The sequence below is a fragment of the Alexandromys fortis genome, unplaced genomic scaffold, assembly GCF_014885135.2.
Source record: "Alexandromys fortis isolate MF-2015 unplaced genomic scaffold, M_Fortis_MF-2015_v1.1 scaffold_9, whole genome shotgun sequence".
Taxonomy (NCBI): domain Eukaryota; kingdom Metazoa; phylum Chordata; class Mammalia; order Rodentia; family Cricetidae; genus Alexandromys; species Alexandromys fortis.
The window spans coordinates 11,498,171-11,516,084 of NW_026067892.1; the positions used below are offsets into that span (position 1 = coordinate 11,498,171).

At 44.0% G+C, this 17,914-nt stretch overlaps 1 protein-coding gene across 2 annotated transcripts in view; it reads right to left on the reverse strand.

Moving 5' to 3' along the window:
* Positions 1-1,430: 1,430 nt before the first annotated feature.
* Positions 1,431-17,914, reverse strand: part of LOC126500470 (uncharacterized) — a 106,212-nt gene continuing 89,728 nt past the window's right edge. For both annotated transcript variants that reach the window (XR_007591356.1, XM_050140412.1), the window contains exon 3: positions 1,431-3,113. Coding sequence is in view for 1 of the 2 variants with exons in the window: in XM_050140412.1 (XP_049996369.1) it covers positions 3,100-3,113 (14 nt within the window). In the remaining variant the exon portion in view is untranslated. The remainder of the gene's footprint in view (positions 3,114-17,914) is intronic.

Here is a 17,914-nt window from a genome sequence, read left to right on the forward strand (position 1 = left end):
CCTCCTTAAAATTGGTCTTAGCATTATATCCCTCTCTCCCTTTTTTTAAAAACAAAGTCTCCTTTGCTATAAACATTTCCTTGCTTACTTTGTATAAAGAATGGAATTAAAATATCTAGTGTGAATTCTAGTTGGTCTTAATAATGAAAACCCAGAGTCAGATATTGGGTAAATGCTGAAAGATCAGAGAAGTAAAGGAGCCAGCCACTAGAGAGATTTTCTCTTCTTCCAAATCCTCAGACGGAAGGGGGCAAGATCCTGTCTCTATGAACCCTCAGACTGAATCCTGAGCTCCTGTCTCCTCCTGCCTTATATTCCTCTCCCCACCCAGTCATATCTCTTTCTGTCTATACCTCCCAAGTACTGGGATTAAAGGTGTGAACCACCACCACCTGGCTCGGCTCTGTTTCTCTTTGAGACTGGATAGTCCTAATGTAGCCCAGGGTGGCCTTGAACTCACAGAGATCCACCTGCCTCTGCCTCCCAAGTGCTGGGATTAAAGGCGTGTGCCACCACCACCTGGCTCGGCTCTGTTTCTCTTTGAGACTGGATAGTCCTAATGTAGCCCAGGGTGGCCTTGAACTCACAGAGATCCACCTGCCTCTGCCTCCCTGTACTGGGATTAAAGGTGTGTGCCACCACTGCCTGGCCTCTGTAGCTAACTAGTGGCTAGCTCTACACGCTGATCTTCAGACAAGCTTTATTTGTTAGATCACAAACAAAATATCAGCACAGAAATGCTCTGTCTCTAGGGAGATTCTCCATGACTCTTTGGGAGGCCTTAGCGCCACGTTTTCCACTGCCTTCTTGGCAAATTCTTTAAAGCTGGAGTAAATGCCCTTGAGTTAGTGACTTTCATTTCCAGTGTCTGGATGCTATGTTAAGTTACAATTTTACTAGTGAGACTTCTGTCCACTGCCTTGGTTGTTTATTGTTTCTTTTCTCTCTATTGGAATTAGAGTCTGAGTGCTTGTATAAAAGACACGGGAACAGAGAGAATGGAGAGGCTGAGAGTAGGCCTCAGACCTTACATTGGAAGCTTTGGTTTTCTTGGTTCGAACACCAGAGATTATAAAAGAATCAGGTTAAGCCACCCGATTTAAGTTATAGAAGCAGTTTGTGGGATTATTTTAAGACATCATATCCTCACAGATTAATAGGCAGGATAAATCATGCATGTGTTGTACACACACTTCATTTTTCACATAGAATAGGCACCACTATAATCAACACTACAGGCGATTGCTTCAATAACATTAGTGTAATTTGATTTGCCAGTGTGCGCCATCTTTGTCCACAGGCCAATGGAGGCCATCTACTCAATACCCATCATAAGACATTCATAAACCCTGATGTCAGAAAAGGGTTCCTGGGAACCATTAACCTAAACCGTGGCGGTTCTTACACTCTCCGCAAAGTGGGGGGGGTGGGTGGGAAAGTGCTCAGAAAAATGAAGGTGCTACCTCTACAGAAAAAGAAAAAAAAATGATTAGGCTGCTTCCCCCACTAGCTGCGAGTCTCTATAGGGAAGCTTGCCTGAACATCCTTGCTCTCTCTTGGCGCTGTAGAGGGGATGCGGCTTGGTTCATTGTGAGCATTCACGTCCCTGTGTCAGCACACTCAGAAGAACTTACCACGTCTGCTGATGACCTATTGGAACTTCAGAGTGGAGTACTCTCAAGTGCTTGTGTGAACGGAGACGGAATCAGATGTTTTCCAGAGGAGACACTGCAGGTCTGGGCCCTGTGTAGAGGAGCCAGTAGCTGTAGGGATAGCCCGGTGAAACATCTGCTTCAAAACAAACCAAAGGATGGACCCAAGGGCCAACAGACAAGTGATGATGTTGGGGTTTCACCCTCTCCCCTTCTGGCAGTGAAGGCTCCGTTTCCCTTTAGAAAATCCTAACCACACCCATTGCTATTCCCATGATCTCAGCTGGGTTCTGAGACGGTGACAGGAGCAGGTGAATGCCTTCAGATGAGATGCTGAGACTAGTTGGAAGGTCATTTGGTGCCGCTCCTGTCCTGTTTGGTCTAAGAGGGGGGAGCCTGCTTGAGAATAAACCAGCACGGGGACAGCCGGCCTGCAAACAGAGAAAGAACCCAATACCATTGTACAATTCATCTGCGTGCACGTGCCTTTAGTTCTGGGGGTTGCAGGAGTAAATCAAGTCTCTTTGCTGCGTACTGTTTGACTCAGAGCTCTGTTACTGGCACCAAGGAAATTCATTAATCCAGGGCTGCCCTTCAGCCTCCAGCGAGCATTTCCATTCTCTCTGTCTTGCCTTTTTCTACATTCCAGCTCCAAAAAGACTTTGCCACGTCCTTACAGCAGGAGTGTCACTCCACCGTGCCCTTACCAGTAGGGACTAAAAAGACTTGGGTTTTGTTTGTTTGTTTGTTTGTTTTAGCTTTCCTTCTGCAGTCTCCTGGCTGGTTTCTAGGGAGAAGGCAATCTCATTGACCGAGAGGGTCCCAGAGAAGGCAGGAAGAAGAAGAAGAAGAAACTCTACGGTCCCCCTGAGGAAGCTGGCTCTGAGACAGCCCAGAAGAGTCATCTCGAACCAGAGTGTTCCAAACCGAAGCTGTCCTCCAGCTGGCAATAAACAGAGCGAGCTGCACACTGCAACGCTTGGAGGCTGCCAGTTCCTGACAGCGCTGCCCAGCCGCGGCTGGAGATGCTGGGCGAGGGAGGGCTTGAACAATGCCTTACAGAGACAAAGTGTTTGGATGCCAACCCTTTGATTTTGCTTCTGTGCCTTTGTCATTCTTGTTTCCCTCACCACGCTCCTTTCCATTATGGCTCTTTTCTTTGTCTAAAATTGGACCCACAGAAACGAGCTGCAGTCAGACACGAGAATCCCTAAATTGCTCTCCTTTGATTTTCTACTTTATTAATATTTCAGCATGTGAAATGGAGAAAGGAAGCATCGAGATCACGGGCCCTTTGATTTCACCGCGCTACCCTCTCTGATCTACTGCGTGGAAAGTCTGAAGATGCATCGCGGCATCCGAAGCTGGCATCTCTACGTCCATATGTGGTACATTACGTAGGCAATTGCTTCAGTCCTGCTAGTGCTGGGGAAACCTTCAGCAGACATCACTCCAATGTGCCTGGGAGGGAAACAAGTGTGAAGGTTTATTTGCACACTGGGGAAATTGGGAACTAGCAATATTGCAACGTATTGATAAAGATGAGGCTTCCTCCCCAAGCTTGCTTAGCTTCACGACCCTCAACTTCTGTGGCAACTTGATGTGTCATTGAGGAAGGCCGTTGTCTGTCAGTGATCTTCACATGGAAGGAAGGTATAAAATCAAAGGCTTTTTTTTTAGCAAACGGAGCACTCCCAGATACGAGCGGGCAACTAACAAGCCACTTAGAAGCGGCAGGCAGCTGTATGCAGCACTTTTCCATGTGCCAAACATTTTATGTTCATCCACTTTCTTTGGTCCGAGCACCCGAGACTGGAATCATTTCATGTTTCCTCATTTAGTAAGGGAAGAATGGAGGATTAGAGGACCCAAGCCGCCTGTTGAGAGCCAAGTGAAAGGTGAATCTGAAGTTCAGAGGAGGAAGGAAAAGTGATGGGTTGGGGCACCTATTCTTAAAGACCCTCAACCCAAGAGCTGGGATGGGGAGAGAATTAGGCAAAATCATCTGCTGTGCTGTTGGCTTCTGACAACTCGGGAATGGCCTGGGAGGTGTTAAAGACTGAACTGTGGGAGTTGGTTAGGAATGTCTGAAGCACATTGCAGTGAGCCCTGGTGTGGTGTCTTCTTACTGACGGCCTGGCAATTGCTAGTATGCCTAAGACACTCTGGCACCTGCTCCAGTTCCCTCCCCCTTACACACACCCCAACGGAGATCAACCTGGAACACTTCGGGCTGCTGCTTCTTCTTTTTTTCTGTGACTTTACACAGTCTTTTCTCCCACTCAAATTACCTGTCCCACTTCTCACTCCATATCAGGCTCAAGTATAAGTCATCTTTCTTCATGACATGTTCTATTTGACATCTGGACCAATTCATCTTGGTTTTACCCCTTGGGGAGAACTCCTGGAAACAAAACCACTGTGTTTTTGTTCACCATGGAATGCCCCCATGCCCAGATGGATACCTAGCGAATAATAAGTGCTTCGTTGATAATTAGTAAATAAATGAATTAAATTGCTTATTAGTCACTGTCACTAAATATCAATCAAATCAACAGCTATTGGGTTAAATATGACTAAATGAAGCTAAAACAACAGCCATTGTTCAGCCCTAAAGGAACTGATAATATCAAACGTTGACTTGCAAGGAAGAGCATGATACATTGGAGACCTGTTATCTAAAAAGACTGGGATATTGGATTTATTTTCTCACCTCTTGTAATTGGAAACATCCTATGCTGTAGGGAGCCGGGCAGATGGCTCAGCAGTTAAGAGGGCTGACTATTCCTCCAGAGGCACCAAGTTCAGTTCCCAGCCCCCATATCAAGTGGCTCAGAACTTCCTATAGCTCTAATTACAAGGGATCTGTTGCCCACTGGCTTCAGATAGTACCTGCAAGCAAGTGGTGTATGTAATCCCATGTAGGCACACACACGCATATACACATAAAGCTAAGGAAATGTTCCTTAAAAAAGAAATAGCCTACATTATGACCCGGCCCCTTTTCCCCACACCTAAAGCAATTATTCATGTTACATTTATCTTTCTTAGGTGAGGCATCTTGGTATTTTTTTTTTAATTTTACTCTACTTTGTACTTTTTATTTCATCAAGACGCAAGGAGTCTCTGAGTTGATTGCACATCTCTCTGATGGGTGCGAGCACCTGCTTGGAGGGACGAGGAGTATGGACTTTGGAGTCAGAACACTGGCTGGTTCTCCCACTTGCTGAAGGCACAACTTTGGCCCAATCATGCTTGATCATGGTCTCTCTGGTAGATCAACCAGGAATATTCAAGTTCAGCTTTACAGAACGGCAGGGCTTGAGGTAGCCCTTGAAGAATGAGCGCTGCAGTAGTGGCAGGTGTATGCAGTTAAGGGTTGGCAGGGCTTGCAATCCGCTACACCTACTGCAACCCACTTACTGCCTGCTGAAAGACGGCGGAGAACTTTATCTCGTTGCCAGCCTCAGCTTTTCTTTTTCAGGTTTAGCAAAATCGACTAGACAGTTAACATGAGGAAGAATGGACTGCATATAAATATATACTTTGTGTCACAAAGAAGAGCTTAACCAATGAAAGCTGTCTTTATTAGGCAGGATTTGCTTATAGGGTATATGAGTCAGACCTCAGTCTCTTTTTCGGGGCCTAATTAAATTTGCAATTTGTCGTCTTCAGTGGACGGAATTGACAGTCACATTGAGTGCGGGCGTGGAGATGGCACTGAACAAATGGAGCTGATGGGCTTTATCATTAATTATCTTGAGTCGTTCCAAATAAAATGACAGAATGATGTTGGATTTCAGTTATCAATCATACTTTAGTGTTAGAGTTTGTCCAACACAATTTCTTCTGAGCGAGCAGTTTGGCTTTCCCCCAGGCTAGTGAAGAGCAAATTTGCCTTACTTAGGTACCATCAGAACTTCCTCTTGGCCTTTGATAAGTACCATGGAATAGCAAATGACAATGAGGCCAACTCATGGATTGAGCCTTAAATCCAGTCAGATAAACTGAGGTTGTTTACTCCCATGATGCGTATGCCACTATTACACCAATGTATCTATTATACAGGCAGGTCATTGTTTTAGACCTCAGGGTTTGTAGCTGCGTTGGTGGGTACCTTTCTCCCCTGGTAGTGTGCAGAGTGCCTTCCAGTGCTGTTTTAGTTAGGGTTTCTATTGCTGTGAAGAGAGCATGACCACAGAACTCTTATAAAGAAAGACATTTAATTGGGACTGGCTGTCAGTTGCGAGGTTTAGTCCATTATTGTCATGGTGGGAAGCATGCCAGCATGCAGGAGAAGGAGCTGAGAGTTCTATATTCGAACCAGCAGGCCACAGAAAGAGAGTGAGACACATTGCTTATGCCTGAGCTTTTGAGACCTCAAAGCCTGCCCCCTAGTGCCTCCAACAACACCACACCTACTCCAACAAGACCACACCTCCCAATAGCGCCAGTCCCTGTGAGCTTATGGAGCCATTTTTATTCAAACTACCATAAGTACTGTGAACACTAGTTAGTAGGAGTGAAGGTTCTACTTAAGTATCAGCTCAACCTCTCTGTGTTCAAAGAGATATGTAAGTATTGTCTTTGGCAATAGGGTCTTCCTATCAGTTTGTGGAAAGTGACCAATAGCCTTGTCTTGTTAATAGAATGGGATGTTTGGGAGTTTCCATGGGGCCCCTTTGAGCAACAACTCAATTAGATGTAACCCACTCCTGGCACTGGAATTTCACATGGTGGCAAAAGATGTCTGGTTGTCACATTGTCTCTGGTGTAATTTGGCGATTCCATTTAGATTTCTTTCATACATGTGTGTTGTTTTAAGAAGCTTCTACAGAACTAGGTTTCCATATTCCCCCAAAATGGCTCTTGATACTAGCTGTCACTCACCTACTCCCCTCTCTTCTCCCATTTAATCCCCATTCCATATATAGTTTCTCCATAACTATATATTCTATTTCCCCTTCCTTGAGAGATTCTTCCCTCCCAAACTTTATCCATGTGTTAAAAGTAAGGTATCAGATACTTAGGAAATTGACAGTTGAGGAACACAGCAATGTCTCATCCTTGTTAGCCTTCCTCTCAGGGCAGTGCTTGCTCATCTAACCCAGAGCAGCCTCAGGAAGTGAGTCGGGCAACCTAGAAGTACAGATATGGAAGCCCTGATATATATCCATCTGGACAGTGTTAAAATCAGTGTAATGTCAACCCCAATGACCAGGACAGACTGCAAAAGCAGTAAGAGAATGAGACTTCAATTCAGGAAACAATGTGACTAGACGTTTGGAGAGAGGAAAGAATCAACACGATTGGTTCGTTTCTGTGAACAGAAGAGAAAGCATTGATTGGCAGCAGAAAGAGGAAAACTGAAGATTACGTAATACAGTCTGGAGAAATGTTCTCAATTGACGAGGCTCAAATTTATTCTTCTCTTGGGCAGCATGTGGGTCACATGACTTCGCCTTGGTAGAGATAAAACGAGTCCAGTGGACCACGGTCATTTATCCTGACTGCCATTCCTGCGGCCCCCTTTTATTTGCTGATTTGGCTCTTCGGTCATCTAATTCTGGGAAGCAGGGGCTCTAGGTGGATGACGTTGCTAGTTCAGATATCTGAAAAGGTCTATTAAATTACCTTCCGCTTTATACATCAGTTACAGTGGGCTAAATTGCATTAGTGCCTTTGTGTCTGACATTTCTGAAGTCCTCGCTTTCTGTTTATGGACCTGAGAGACGGTGATCATTCCTTGCCTGTCAAGAATTTGTGGACTTTCACACAGCAGGGATACAGTTCACATGCATTTAATCAAAACAAAAGTTTATCGATTCATTTAACTTGTGTGTTCACATGTGATGAACATTTTGGTAAGTAACATGCAGAGGCCTCAGTAATTTCCTGAGGACCCTGCACTTCCTGCATTTGGGTTCTGCCGTGCTGAAGATACTGTACTCGGATGCTAGGCTCCAATTTGCTAAGACTATGACACTCTTTCTGCTGCTAGGCTTCATCCTGTGCATCTTTCTCTCCATCTTCATTTAGACTTTCTTTTCGTCTTGATAAAACGCTTGCTATTAATCTATATGAGTTCAGAATTCCCAATCACCCCTTTAAGAAAGAAGACAAATCTATTTTCAAAACTTCCCAAATCTGGTCCAGTATCAAATTGCTTTGTGTCAAATGGTTAAACTTGAGCTAATTGCTGGATCAAGAAAAACACAGGGTGTTGTGATTGGCATGAGGTCTGGATCCTGAGACCTCGCTGGAGGGGAGCTGGAGGGTGGCAGGGCCCTTCCTAAATCACAAAGTTCAAGAAGTCAGAAGAAATGTTTCCAAGGTAAGACCGTGGTGGTAGTGACATCAGATGAAGAATCAGAAGCTACGTAGGAAGGCAGAACACATGCTCCCCACTACATTCCTGAGGGGTTCATTTTGCATCACCCAGTGACTCCGGACTCACCATTACATTCCTATTTACTCCTTCCCTTTCCCAAGTCAACCTACTGGTTAAGCAATTAGCACTGGCAAGGTTTTAGTATTTTTAAACCATGCTACTCTGAACATATCCCACCATACAGGTCTTCTTTCCATCCATCCTCCTTCTATTTTTAAGGACCTCTTTGATTAAGAGGACCCACCTGCATAATCTAGAATAGTATCCCCATGCCAATATTGAGTGGTTGGCAACCTTAGTGCCACCTGCAAGCTTCCCATCCACTGGCAATGCATTTTAGCATGGTCAGTGTTGGTCTGTTGCAGCGACCCTGTTCCTTCGGATGCTTGGGTCGCCCTTGAAAGATCACATTACTCAGCCGCCTTCAGGACAGGTTTCAGCTTTTTTAAGGTCATGGTTTTTCCAAGTAGCCCAGCCCTTTTCTTTCCTCTCTCCCTCCGTCTTCCTTCTCTCAAACAGAAGGTGAAAAGAAAAACCTGGCCAGGAATTTTTAAAGGAGTCTGGCATCCTTGCCCCCCCCCCCCCCCCGGCATCCTTTGAGGGAAGCATGGTGCAAGGTCAAGGGTAGTTTCATTGCTCTTCCTGTGACATGTGGCTGAAACTCACACTGGGATTAAATGTCTCCTTGGGGGTCTTCCCCAACAGTCTCTTCAGTGGCTTCCTAAGGATTAATTGGTAAGAAAAGAAAAAAAAAATCAAAATTCCGGTTTGTGAAGTTTCTGGGCCTGATATTTCCTCTATAATGAAACAGGTTTAATATGTTCAGATTGCCAATATCCTGCATTTTGGTAACATAGCCAAGTTTTCATATTCACAGGCTAAATATGGAGAACCTGTCCACATATAGCAACCTACAGCCAGGAAATAATTATGGCTGCTTCAAACCTATGATCCATGAATCATAATTATCTGCAGAGATGGGAGAAGGGCACCCCAAATAATAACAATGTTAATGAAATATGAAAAATAAGATTGGGGAAGGTACTGGGCTACTTTTCTCATTCATTTTCAATGCATTTCTTTCATAAGGTGTATCAAATTAGACATTAATTTTCACTTCCATGGGATATCTGACAGTTCTCAAACAATATCAACAAAGCAGACAGTTCTTGCCCTATGACCCTCACTGTTCAAACAATGACTCAGTGCATCCTTACCTGTACACCCCTCTTAACACACACCATTTTACAGAGTAAGAAACTGGGGTTGAGGGACAGCAGAACCCGGTTAACTCGGGGTGCTGTTGAGGATTGATTTGAGTTTGGCAAGTTCCTCTTCCTTCCACTATGCCATAAGGCTCCAACTTCGGAAGTGTGTCTTATACCAGTGGGAGGCCAAGAGCATAATTTGAGAATTAAAAGGGAACATGAGGCAGAACAAAGCCTTTTGATATATTAAAATGTTATTATTTCACAGACTACTGAAAGCTGCATTTTTGCAAAAACACTCAAAAGTCCTCAGCATGCATTCAAGAAGCCCAGCATAGTTTCAGAAGCCCTTGTCTAGATGATCTTAGATCAAGTGCGCTGACAGTGTTAGACCTGCCTTTACTGATTTAAAATGATTTAATAGCAATATGGAAGAGTCCCTGTCTTTAGAAGGTCAAATTTACTTTTGACTCTATTTAATCTCCAACAAAACCCCTGGGTGTTTTACATGATGGCACAGGCCTTTACTGGAAAGACTGAGTGGGAATGAAGACTTTACATGTTTTCTTGACAAGATTCTGAAATCTAGTTCTGTCACAGGGCAACCCTGTCACAAATCCAGTTATTTTGTGATATTTCTGGCATAGAAGAGCACATGGAATGTTGTGTTCTCAAGAAAAAGAATACGCTTGTGTATGTATATATGTGTATATGCTTATATCCAGCCATGCATGCATGTGTGTACAGATATATGCACATATATAAGTGTATATTATAGATATTCCTTTTTCCTTTACATGCACACATGCATGCTCACATGCATTCACACACAACTCTTTTGAATGTACATGCATGTAAAAGCAACAAGAGAGGAAAGAGAAGGCCAGAGGCAACATGGAATCAAGACTTTCAAGTTTGTTGTGCTGTGTGGTCTTCATAAGAAGGAAAGTTCTTAGAAACTAGAGAAAGTTCTTCAACTGTGGGATTACAATGGAATGAATTGCATTAAAAGGATAATAGTCAGAAACAGCATGAGAAGGACTCTGTAACCTGAAGCCTGAAAGACAGGCGAGAGTTTAATCCCATGAGTGAAGGAGAGACGATGTGGGCAAGGGTAGCCTGAGTGGCTTGACAATTGCAGTCAAGAGGTAAGGTATAGAGATACAGATTGAGATGCAGTTAAGTATTAACTGAAACCGTAGAGGAGGTAAGATTTGCTGGGAAAGGGATGGAGAGATGGGCTGAGCAAAGGATTTCAGGGAATACATACACGTAAAGAGCAGGCAGGAGAAGCGACCCTGAGGGTAGACTGAGAAACAGGCAAAGATACAGGAGAAAGACTGAACCGTGGCAAGACAGATTTTTCAGTGAGAATGAGGGCTGAAGAGACCCATCTAAAAATATGATGAAACGTTCAGTGGCACGGAGCAGAAGCCACAGGGAGCTAATGTGTGTGTGTGTGGGGGGGGGGGAGAACGGTTGAATAATTAGATTCAAGGGTGTTCCACTCAACCTAAAGGCTGGATCTCACAGGGGTCTGGAACTAGAAAGTGGGTAGGAACCAAAGTAGAAGTGTGCCTAGTTCTTAGACAAAGCTAAGATTGCATCTTGGCTCTCACTTCCCTCACTGTTCCTAACTTAAATACTGAGTAGGTCTCAAAATGGCAATGCAAGTCACAACTCAGAGAATCCGGTTGACCCTGGTTAGGGTCGGTCTCCCTTCCATTCCTATCCATCAAGGCTGGGGGAAGATGGAAAACACCACAGAACAAACCTGCCTCGTAGGACTCCTTTCAATGAATCCAGGGAGTGATTCTCAGAGGAGGACCACTCCGAATTGAGCAGGTCCTCCCACATTATGGAAACAACGGCAGAAAGGCCTCGTCAGGCATCTTTCTTGGGGGCATCCATGACTGGAGAAGTTGTAAGCACGGTGGCTCCTTTCTCCTTTGCTCCCATTCCCTGGGAGCCTAATGAGAAGCTTGCACTAATGCCTCTGCTGATGCCTCTACAGCAGGAACACGTGTGAAAGAAATTGCTTGTGAAATGCCTTGACATCTCCAGGTCAAAAGGCCCAAACAAACAAAGGATTTTTCCCCCTAGAAAAGGTAGACATTTCTGGTTATTTTGCTTACTTTTTTTTTTCCCCGAGTCTCATTGATTTCCCAAATTGTGCTAGCTGATTTCTGGCTTTCATTAATCAAACTGCCACCCGCGAGAGAGTGCTGCCCCCTCTTCTTATTTGATGAATTCCATCCTCACGTTCATCCCTCTAGCGCAGTTTCCAGAGGATAATTTGCGGAGGACAGAGAGGAATGGGGTTGGCTAAGGATCTGGAAGTGGTAGAGTGTCTCCCGAATCTGACTAAGTCTGTCTCTCCACAGAAGGATCTTCCTGCCATCCCTTCGAGCTCCGAGAATAGCAGTTGCCAGCTGTACTTGCCTGAGCCGTGTCTAAATTAATAAAACAACGTGGGATTATTGACATCTTCCTGCTTCAACTAGCAAATGTGCATCTTTGAATTTTTATCAACTGGAATGCTCTTATGACGAAACATGCACAGAGTGTTTCAACAGGCTCAACATAAAAATAATACTGCACATTTTACGTGTGCTAATTACGACTCAAATGCCTTTTGCTTATCTTTCTCGCATCATTTCTCTCAGAAACTAGAACTAAGCTGAGATAGTTCAAAAGAGGCCAAGAAACTTCATAGTATGAAGGGAGCTTTGTGATCACTGATCACTGTTGTTCACAGCTCTATAGCCTGCAACCTGAGTGGCCTGAAAAATGATCTACCCTTTCTGAGCCTACGCTGTCGTGCCAGTGCAATTATGTTGCGTGGAGGTGTGAGTGATATTTCAAGGATGCAGTTTAGCAGTGAGTGCTTGGCATCCAGCAAAAGCTAATTCATGTGAATTCTATAACACAGGGTATTTGCTAGTGAAAGGAATTTTCAGTCACACCGTCCTCACAATGTCTAACCCAGACATGGATAGAGAAGACTCTATATGTATATAGACCCACAAGCCGTCTAGGGCAGTCTAGAGGCTGGACCACATGGCAGTGGCTAGGGGGTGGTGCTGATGTTTGTATCCATAGCATCTTTTGATCATAACATTCATATCTGAGAATGTGAGAGTTCTTGTTCTTGAGACTGGGTACATCTGGGGATCCATGGCTGATCTCCCGCTTTCTAGTCACACGAAAGCCTCTAGACAAGATGTATTCCAGATTCAACTGAAGGCCACAGGCCATACTCAGTAAAGGGAGTGGTAACAAATCACCTTGTCTACTACTCAAATGTCCAGAGGTCTAGACTCTAGGATACATTCCTGCGGCGCAGGGGAGAACCAAAAGATTTTTAAAATTAAGAGGAGAAATCGCCTTCACTCATACTTCAATAGGGCCTTCAGATCACAAGTTCTCATGGTTTGTTACTGGATTAATATTACAAATCAAATCCAGGGGAGGTAAACCTCTCTTGAGAGGTATTGTAGGCTCTTCAGAGCCTACAAAGGTCCAGGGCATTGGTCTGAATGATTAACCAGTAGCAGAAGAAACAGCTGAGACCTCTTGCCCACCAGAAGCCTTGAGACACAGAAGGCACAGGAATGGGAGTACCTGTGATGGAGGAATGAGAAGCATTATTTGTGACTTTTGTTGGGATACTGGTTTGACTCTTCTGCAGCATAGCTTGGTAAATAATCAGTGCCCAACAAATATTTGTGGAATAAATCCCTACTAATTAAGCAATTTATATGCATCCGACTTACCTATTGTCTCCTTTTATTTATTTTGCTGCAAGGGATTAATATTGAAGTGAAAGAGTTCACAGGAGTCCATGTGGTGGGAACCCAGGCTTTGGAGTCTGAGACAGACTTGAGCAAGTAATTCAGACCCCCAGTGCTGTTTTAATTTCATCTATAAAATAGGATTATTGGGAATCTAATTGAACTTCCTGCATAGTGTAAATGGATGTCTACCTGACCCTAATCAGGAAGCTCACCACACAGCAATAATCAGCCATAAATTGCTTAGCAGGGATTCCTGGGTGTAATTTCATTCCCTGGGTCTGATAGCCGAAGATGGAAACATGCAGAAAGCACATTAGAAAAACTAACATAAAATCAGTGGGGAAAAACACACTGCAAGGAGAGGAGAAATCTGTTCAATTTATTTTAGAAGGGTAAAAATCTGATGATAAAAGATGTGTTTTGCACACACACACATACATAAGTTAGCACAGCTTTAGGTATACTAGAGAGGTGCCCAACAGATACATGCTAGTGTTGATTTGGGGAACCCCACAATATGGAGTCATAAGCTTGATGAAGAAGAAAAAGTAGAACAGACGTTGTAAAGAATTTGTTAAAAGATTTCCTTGAAATACGTTGAATCACACAGAGTAGAATTTAGGTAAGAGAGTACTGCCCGCCCCTAAATATCCCAAAGGGAAGTATATAGTTTTCCAACCAGGTCTGTTAGAGATAAGCGAAATTTAAGATGCTAGGATGGAAATGTTTGTTTACCTGGATTACCTAGCCTTTAGGCTCTCCTCCTATAACAAGGGAGACAGCTGACTTTAAGCCATCTTTTAGGCCAGTTCCCCTAACAAAAGACACACCTCTAAAGGCAGCTCAAGGTGGGCAGCATAGAGTCACAGCCATCACTAAGTCCTGGTCTGTCATTAAGCCCCCTGTGCTCGTATGGGGAAACTCATAATTCTGCCAGGTAGACAAGAGGATACTGGCTAACAGCGATTCGACTTCAGAAATCATTCTAGCAGGTATTTTTCTCTGGAAATCTTCCATCTGCCGAAGTGGCCAGACTTGCAGTTTCTTGTCTCTGTTTAAATTGTTCAAAGTGTAACGTGGGGTTAGGACCAGAAGAAAAGTTAAGGATGACAGCATTGGTAAAATGTATAAGCCTAAGGTGAGTATAAGCTGATGAAATCTTCTATTCAAGACTGGCTTTTCCTCAGGCGTTAGCCAAGAGCCAGACAAAGGATAGTACAGAGCTTTCCCCTCATCTCTCAGTGTGCAGAGTGAGTTCTCACCAGGAAGGTATGTCATTTCTATACCAAGCTTCCCCCTCCTTACAAAGGGAAGTCTCCTCCAGGTTCTCTGACTACAGTACCCTACCTTTTTTTTATAGACACCCTTGAGATCTAGGAGAATGTCTACCATGATAAACCTACTCATGTTATTCTATTTGCAAAGCACATATGGAAGCCTGCCAGTGAGAATCAGAGAAATGACACCATCGGAGACAGTCAGCAAAGGGTTGGGGATGCAGCTCAGTGGTAGGGGCACATCTAACCCCAGAGGCCCAGGTTCAATCCCCGGGGGGCTCATCTAACCCCAGAGGCCCAGGTTCAATCCCCGGGGGGCTCATCTAACCCCAGAGGCCCAGGTTCAATCCCCGGGGGCTCATCTAACCCCAGAGGTCCAGGTTCAATTCCTGGGGGCTCATCTAACCACAGAGGTCCAGGTTCAATCCCCAGGGGCTCATCTAACCACAGAGGCTGAGGTTCAATCCCCTGGACTTTGGGGAGAGGAAATACAACATTTTTATGAAAATTAACTTTTTTCTACCTATCACTTTTTTAAGCATCGTCTTAAGTGCTTTTCATACATTATTTAATTTTATCCCTAAAATAACCTGCGAAACACATATTTACATTCCCGGTTTCCCATTACTAAGTAAGCTAGTGTTTTGGTGACCTGAGCACTTGGTTTGCCTCTTACTGACAAAGTGAATTAGAATTTTATACTGGGATTATGCCCGTAAAGGTTTGTTTGTTGTGGTTCTTAACCTTTATTGAATTACAAATTTCTTAGGGAACAGTGTAATTGCAGACATCCTGGACCCTTTGGTGAACATTTTTGGAAAAGAATCGCTCTTAGACCAAGGTCAAATTTCCCTCACCATTTTCATTGTAAGCGGCAGCCTAAGGAGATCTAAGAGCATCTTGAATACTGCCCAGAGAGTGTTTCAGAGCTAGAACAATGCAGTTAGAGCTTCATGTGTGTTGCCTGTCCAGGGTATTGTCTTTTCTCTATTTCTTAAATCTGTAGCCACCCACATATCTATTTCATTGCAGCTGGAGTACTTGCTTTGGAGTAATAAAGGGTCAACATCCAGCCTGGATTCCAACACTGTCTTACTGCATGGACCACCATGCTGGATCTCACACATCTCCCCACTTCTGTAGCTGGCGAATAGAGAGACTGAGTATTTGTGTGGTTCTTGTGATAAGCTTGCGCCAGTGCTTCACATTGCTTATTTATGTGAACTGCACTGTCTAGGCTGCTTTAGATGACATGAGGTTGTCATCCTGCCACTTTGAGATCTCCCAAGTTGAATTAGTTATGAGGAAAATTCTGTAGGGCAGAGGATTCTATGAAGGGGGAGAGAAAGAGAGACAGAGAGAGAGAGAGAGAGAGAGAGAGAGAGAGAGAGAGAGAGAGAGAGAGAGAGAGAAGAAGAACAACAACAACAAGAAGAAGAACAAGAACAAGAAGAACAAGAACAAGAAGAACAAGAATAAGAAAGAGGAGGAGGAGGAGGAAGGAAGGGAGGGATGGGGGAGACCTGATTTTTTTTCAGAATGGTTCTGTGCCTACAGAAGATCAAGGTTTGCAGACCCGACCTGAGAAGCCTAAGTAGGAGGTTTGCGTCATCTCCAGTTCTCCCCTGAGCCTCTCAGACCTTGCTAATCATGGCCAAGTCCTAGGCATCTAGTACAGAACCTGCAAAGAGCTTCACTGTAGCAACTGTTGAATGACTGAAGGACTGAGTATTTCCTTAGCATTAGTGTTTGTGTGTTACTGACTTATCTATGAAACATTGCTTCTGACTCAGTCGTGGTGCCGTGTGGCCCAACATCCTTTGAATCAGTGATAAGCTACTTATGGGCACCTGCAGGAAGGTCGCTCTTTGCTTGGCTGCTCATCCTTCTGAGCACCTAGCATAATCATCTGCACATACCTATCAGGTCATTGTTAAAGGCTTACTGATTGAAAATGTCATTTGCGAACTAAATAGGGTGTTTTGTTTTGTTTTTAAGCGGAGCATTTAGACATCATTTTCAGCACCCTTTCTACACTTGCAGCTCCTCTTAGAGGGTCTGGTTTTGAGAATTTTAAACCAGAACAACTGTCAACATTGACAGCACAGAAGGCTTACACTACAGGGGACGTCACAGGTCAGTGGGTCCAGTTCCCTCCATGACACATGGAGCAACGCTACAGACCGGGGATGGAGAGTATGGATCCCCATTTCTGTCTCCTGGTTGGTGCCTTCCAGACTTCACTGAGCCCTGGCCTCGTTTTTTTCTAGCCATGGCTAGGACATATTTGCACAGCTGTGCTAATCCATTTCAAACTTGAAAACAGGACTGCCTCCCTACATGACCCTGCGAGACCCTTTATCCTGGCTCAGACCAATGGGGTTTAGCTACAGCACAAAGGGAGGCCTTCTAGAGGTGAGAAAGGCACAGCTAACCTGTTTGTGGCATTTTAGTGATACTTGCCTTACGTTTGCTCCTTTCAAAGAACGGAAGAAAATGTAGCCGGGGTGGCCATGATAATATGTTTAGTCACTATTTAATTACATAGCCACCGACGAGCATTTCTGATGCTTTATTAGAATTCAGATACCACCCATCTGCTTAGAAAATGCTGGCATATCTCATTTATAGCTATAATTATCTAATAATCCACTATTTATTTGAGTTCTTGAGCATCCTCTAAGCCACTATTATGTGCTAAGTTCTATGCCTTGTGTAGCCGACTGCACCACATAAGAAATTTTGCCCCTGCAACAGTTAGTGTGTTTCAGCTGCTAGCAACAGAGTCTGGATAACTTCTTACCATGTTGTCAGGCATTCAAAGAAAGCCTAGAATGAGCACGCTGAGGCGAGAGTGAAACATGCAGACTTACTATCCCAAACAAGAGAGGACATACAAGTTCCTCTTGCTACCACCACCAGGATAATTCAAGTGTTGACCCTCTGTTTTTATATTTTATTCTGGTTCAAAGCCCTGGAGAGAAAATCCCAACCAGCCTAGCTTGAGTCCATATGTCTAGGTATGAAGAGAAAGGTGCATGTCTCCGTAGATGGCTCCATTCAGACTGGACACAATGGAAGATTCTTTGCCTAAAGCAGAAGTTATTGCTGTTAACAATATAGGGAAGTGGAGACTAAGCAGTCGCTGAACAGCCTAGAAGTGTCACAGTTGGTTCCTTGACACATTTCAAAGGATGTGAGGTATAGACAAAGGACACCCCCACTACCACCACAGATACTTCAAAGTACCAATCTTACTAAGTCTTGTAGGAATCGTGTTGTGGATAAACGTTGCTCAGGCAGAGGAAAAGAAAAGCCCATGGGAAACCAGGTTGCCCTTTTCGGAGCACTAGGGCTCAGCACACAAGGGTAAGTAGAGTGTGGCGAGGTGGTGTTCTAAGTCACATGTTCATATCTGGAAGATTTAAAATTAAAGGCCCAAGGCATGAAGGACTAGAAAAATCTATATCATTGAGTGCAGATATTAATTAATGAAGCAATAAGAGATAGGTATCATGTGTAGACCAGCCTTTTTCACAGTGATAATTAATAAATGTTATCTACTGTTACTTTTATTTTTATGGTTTTG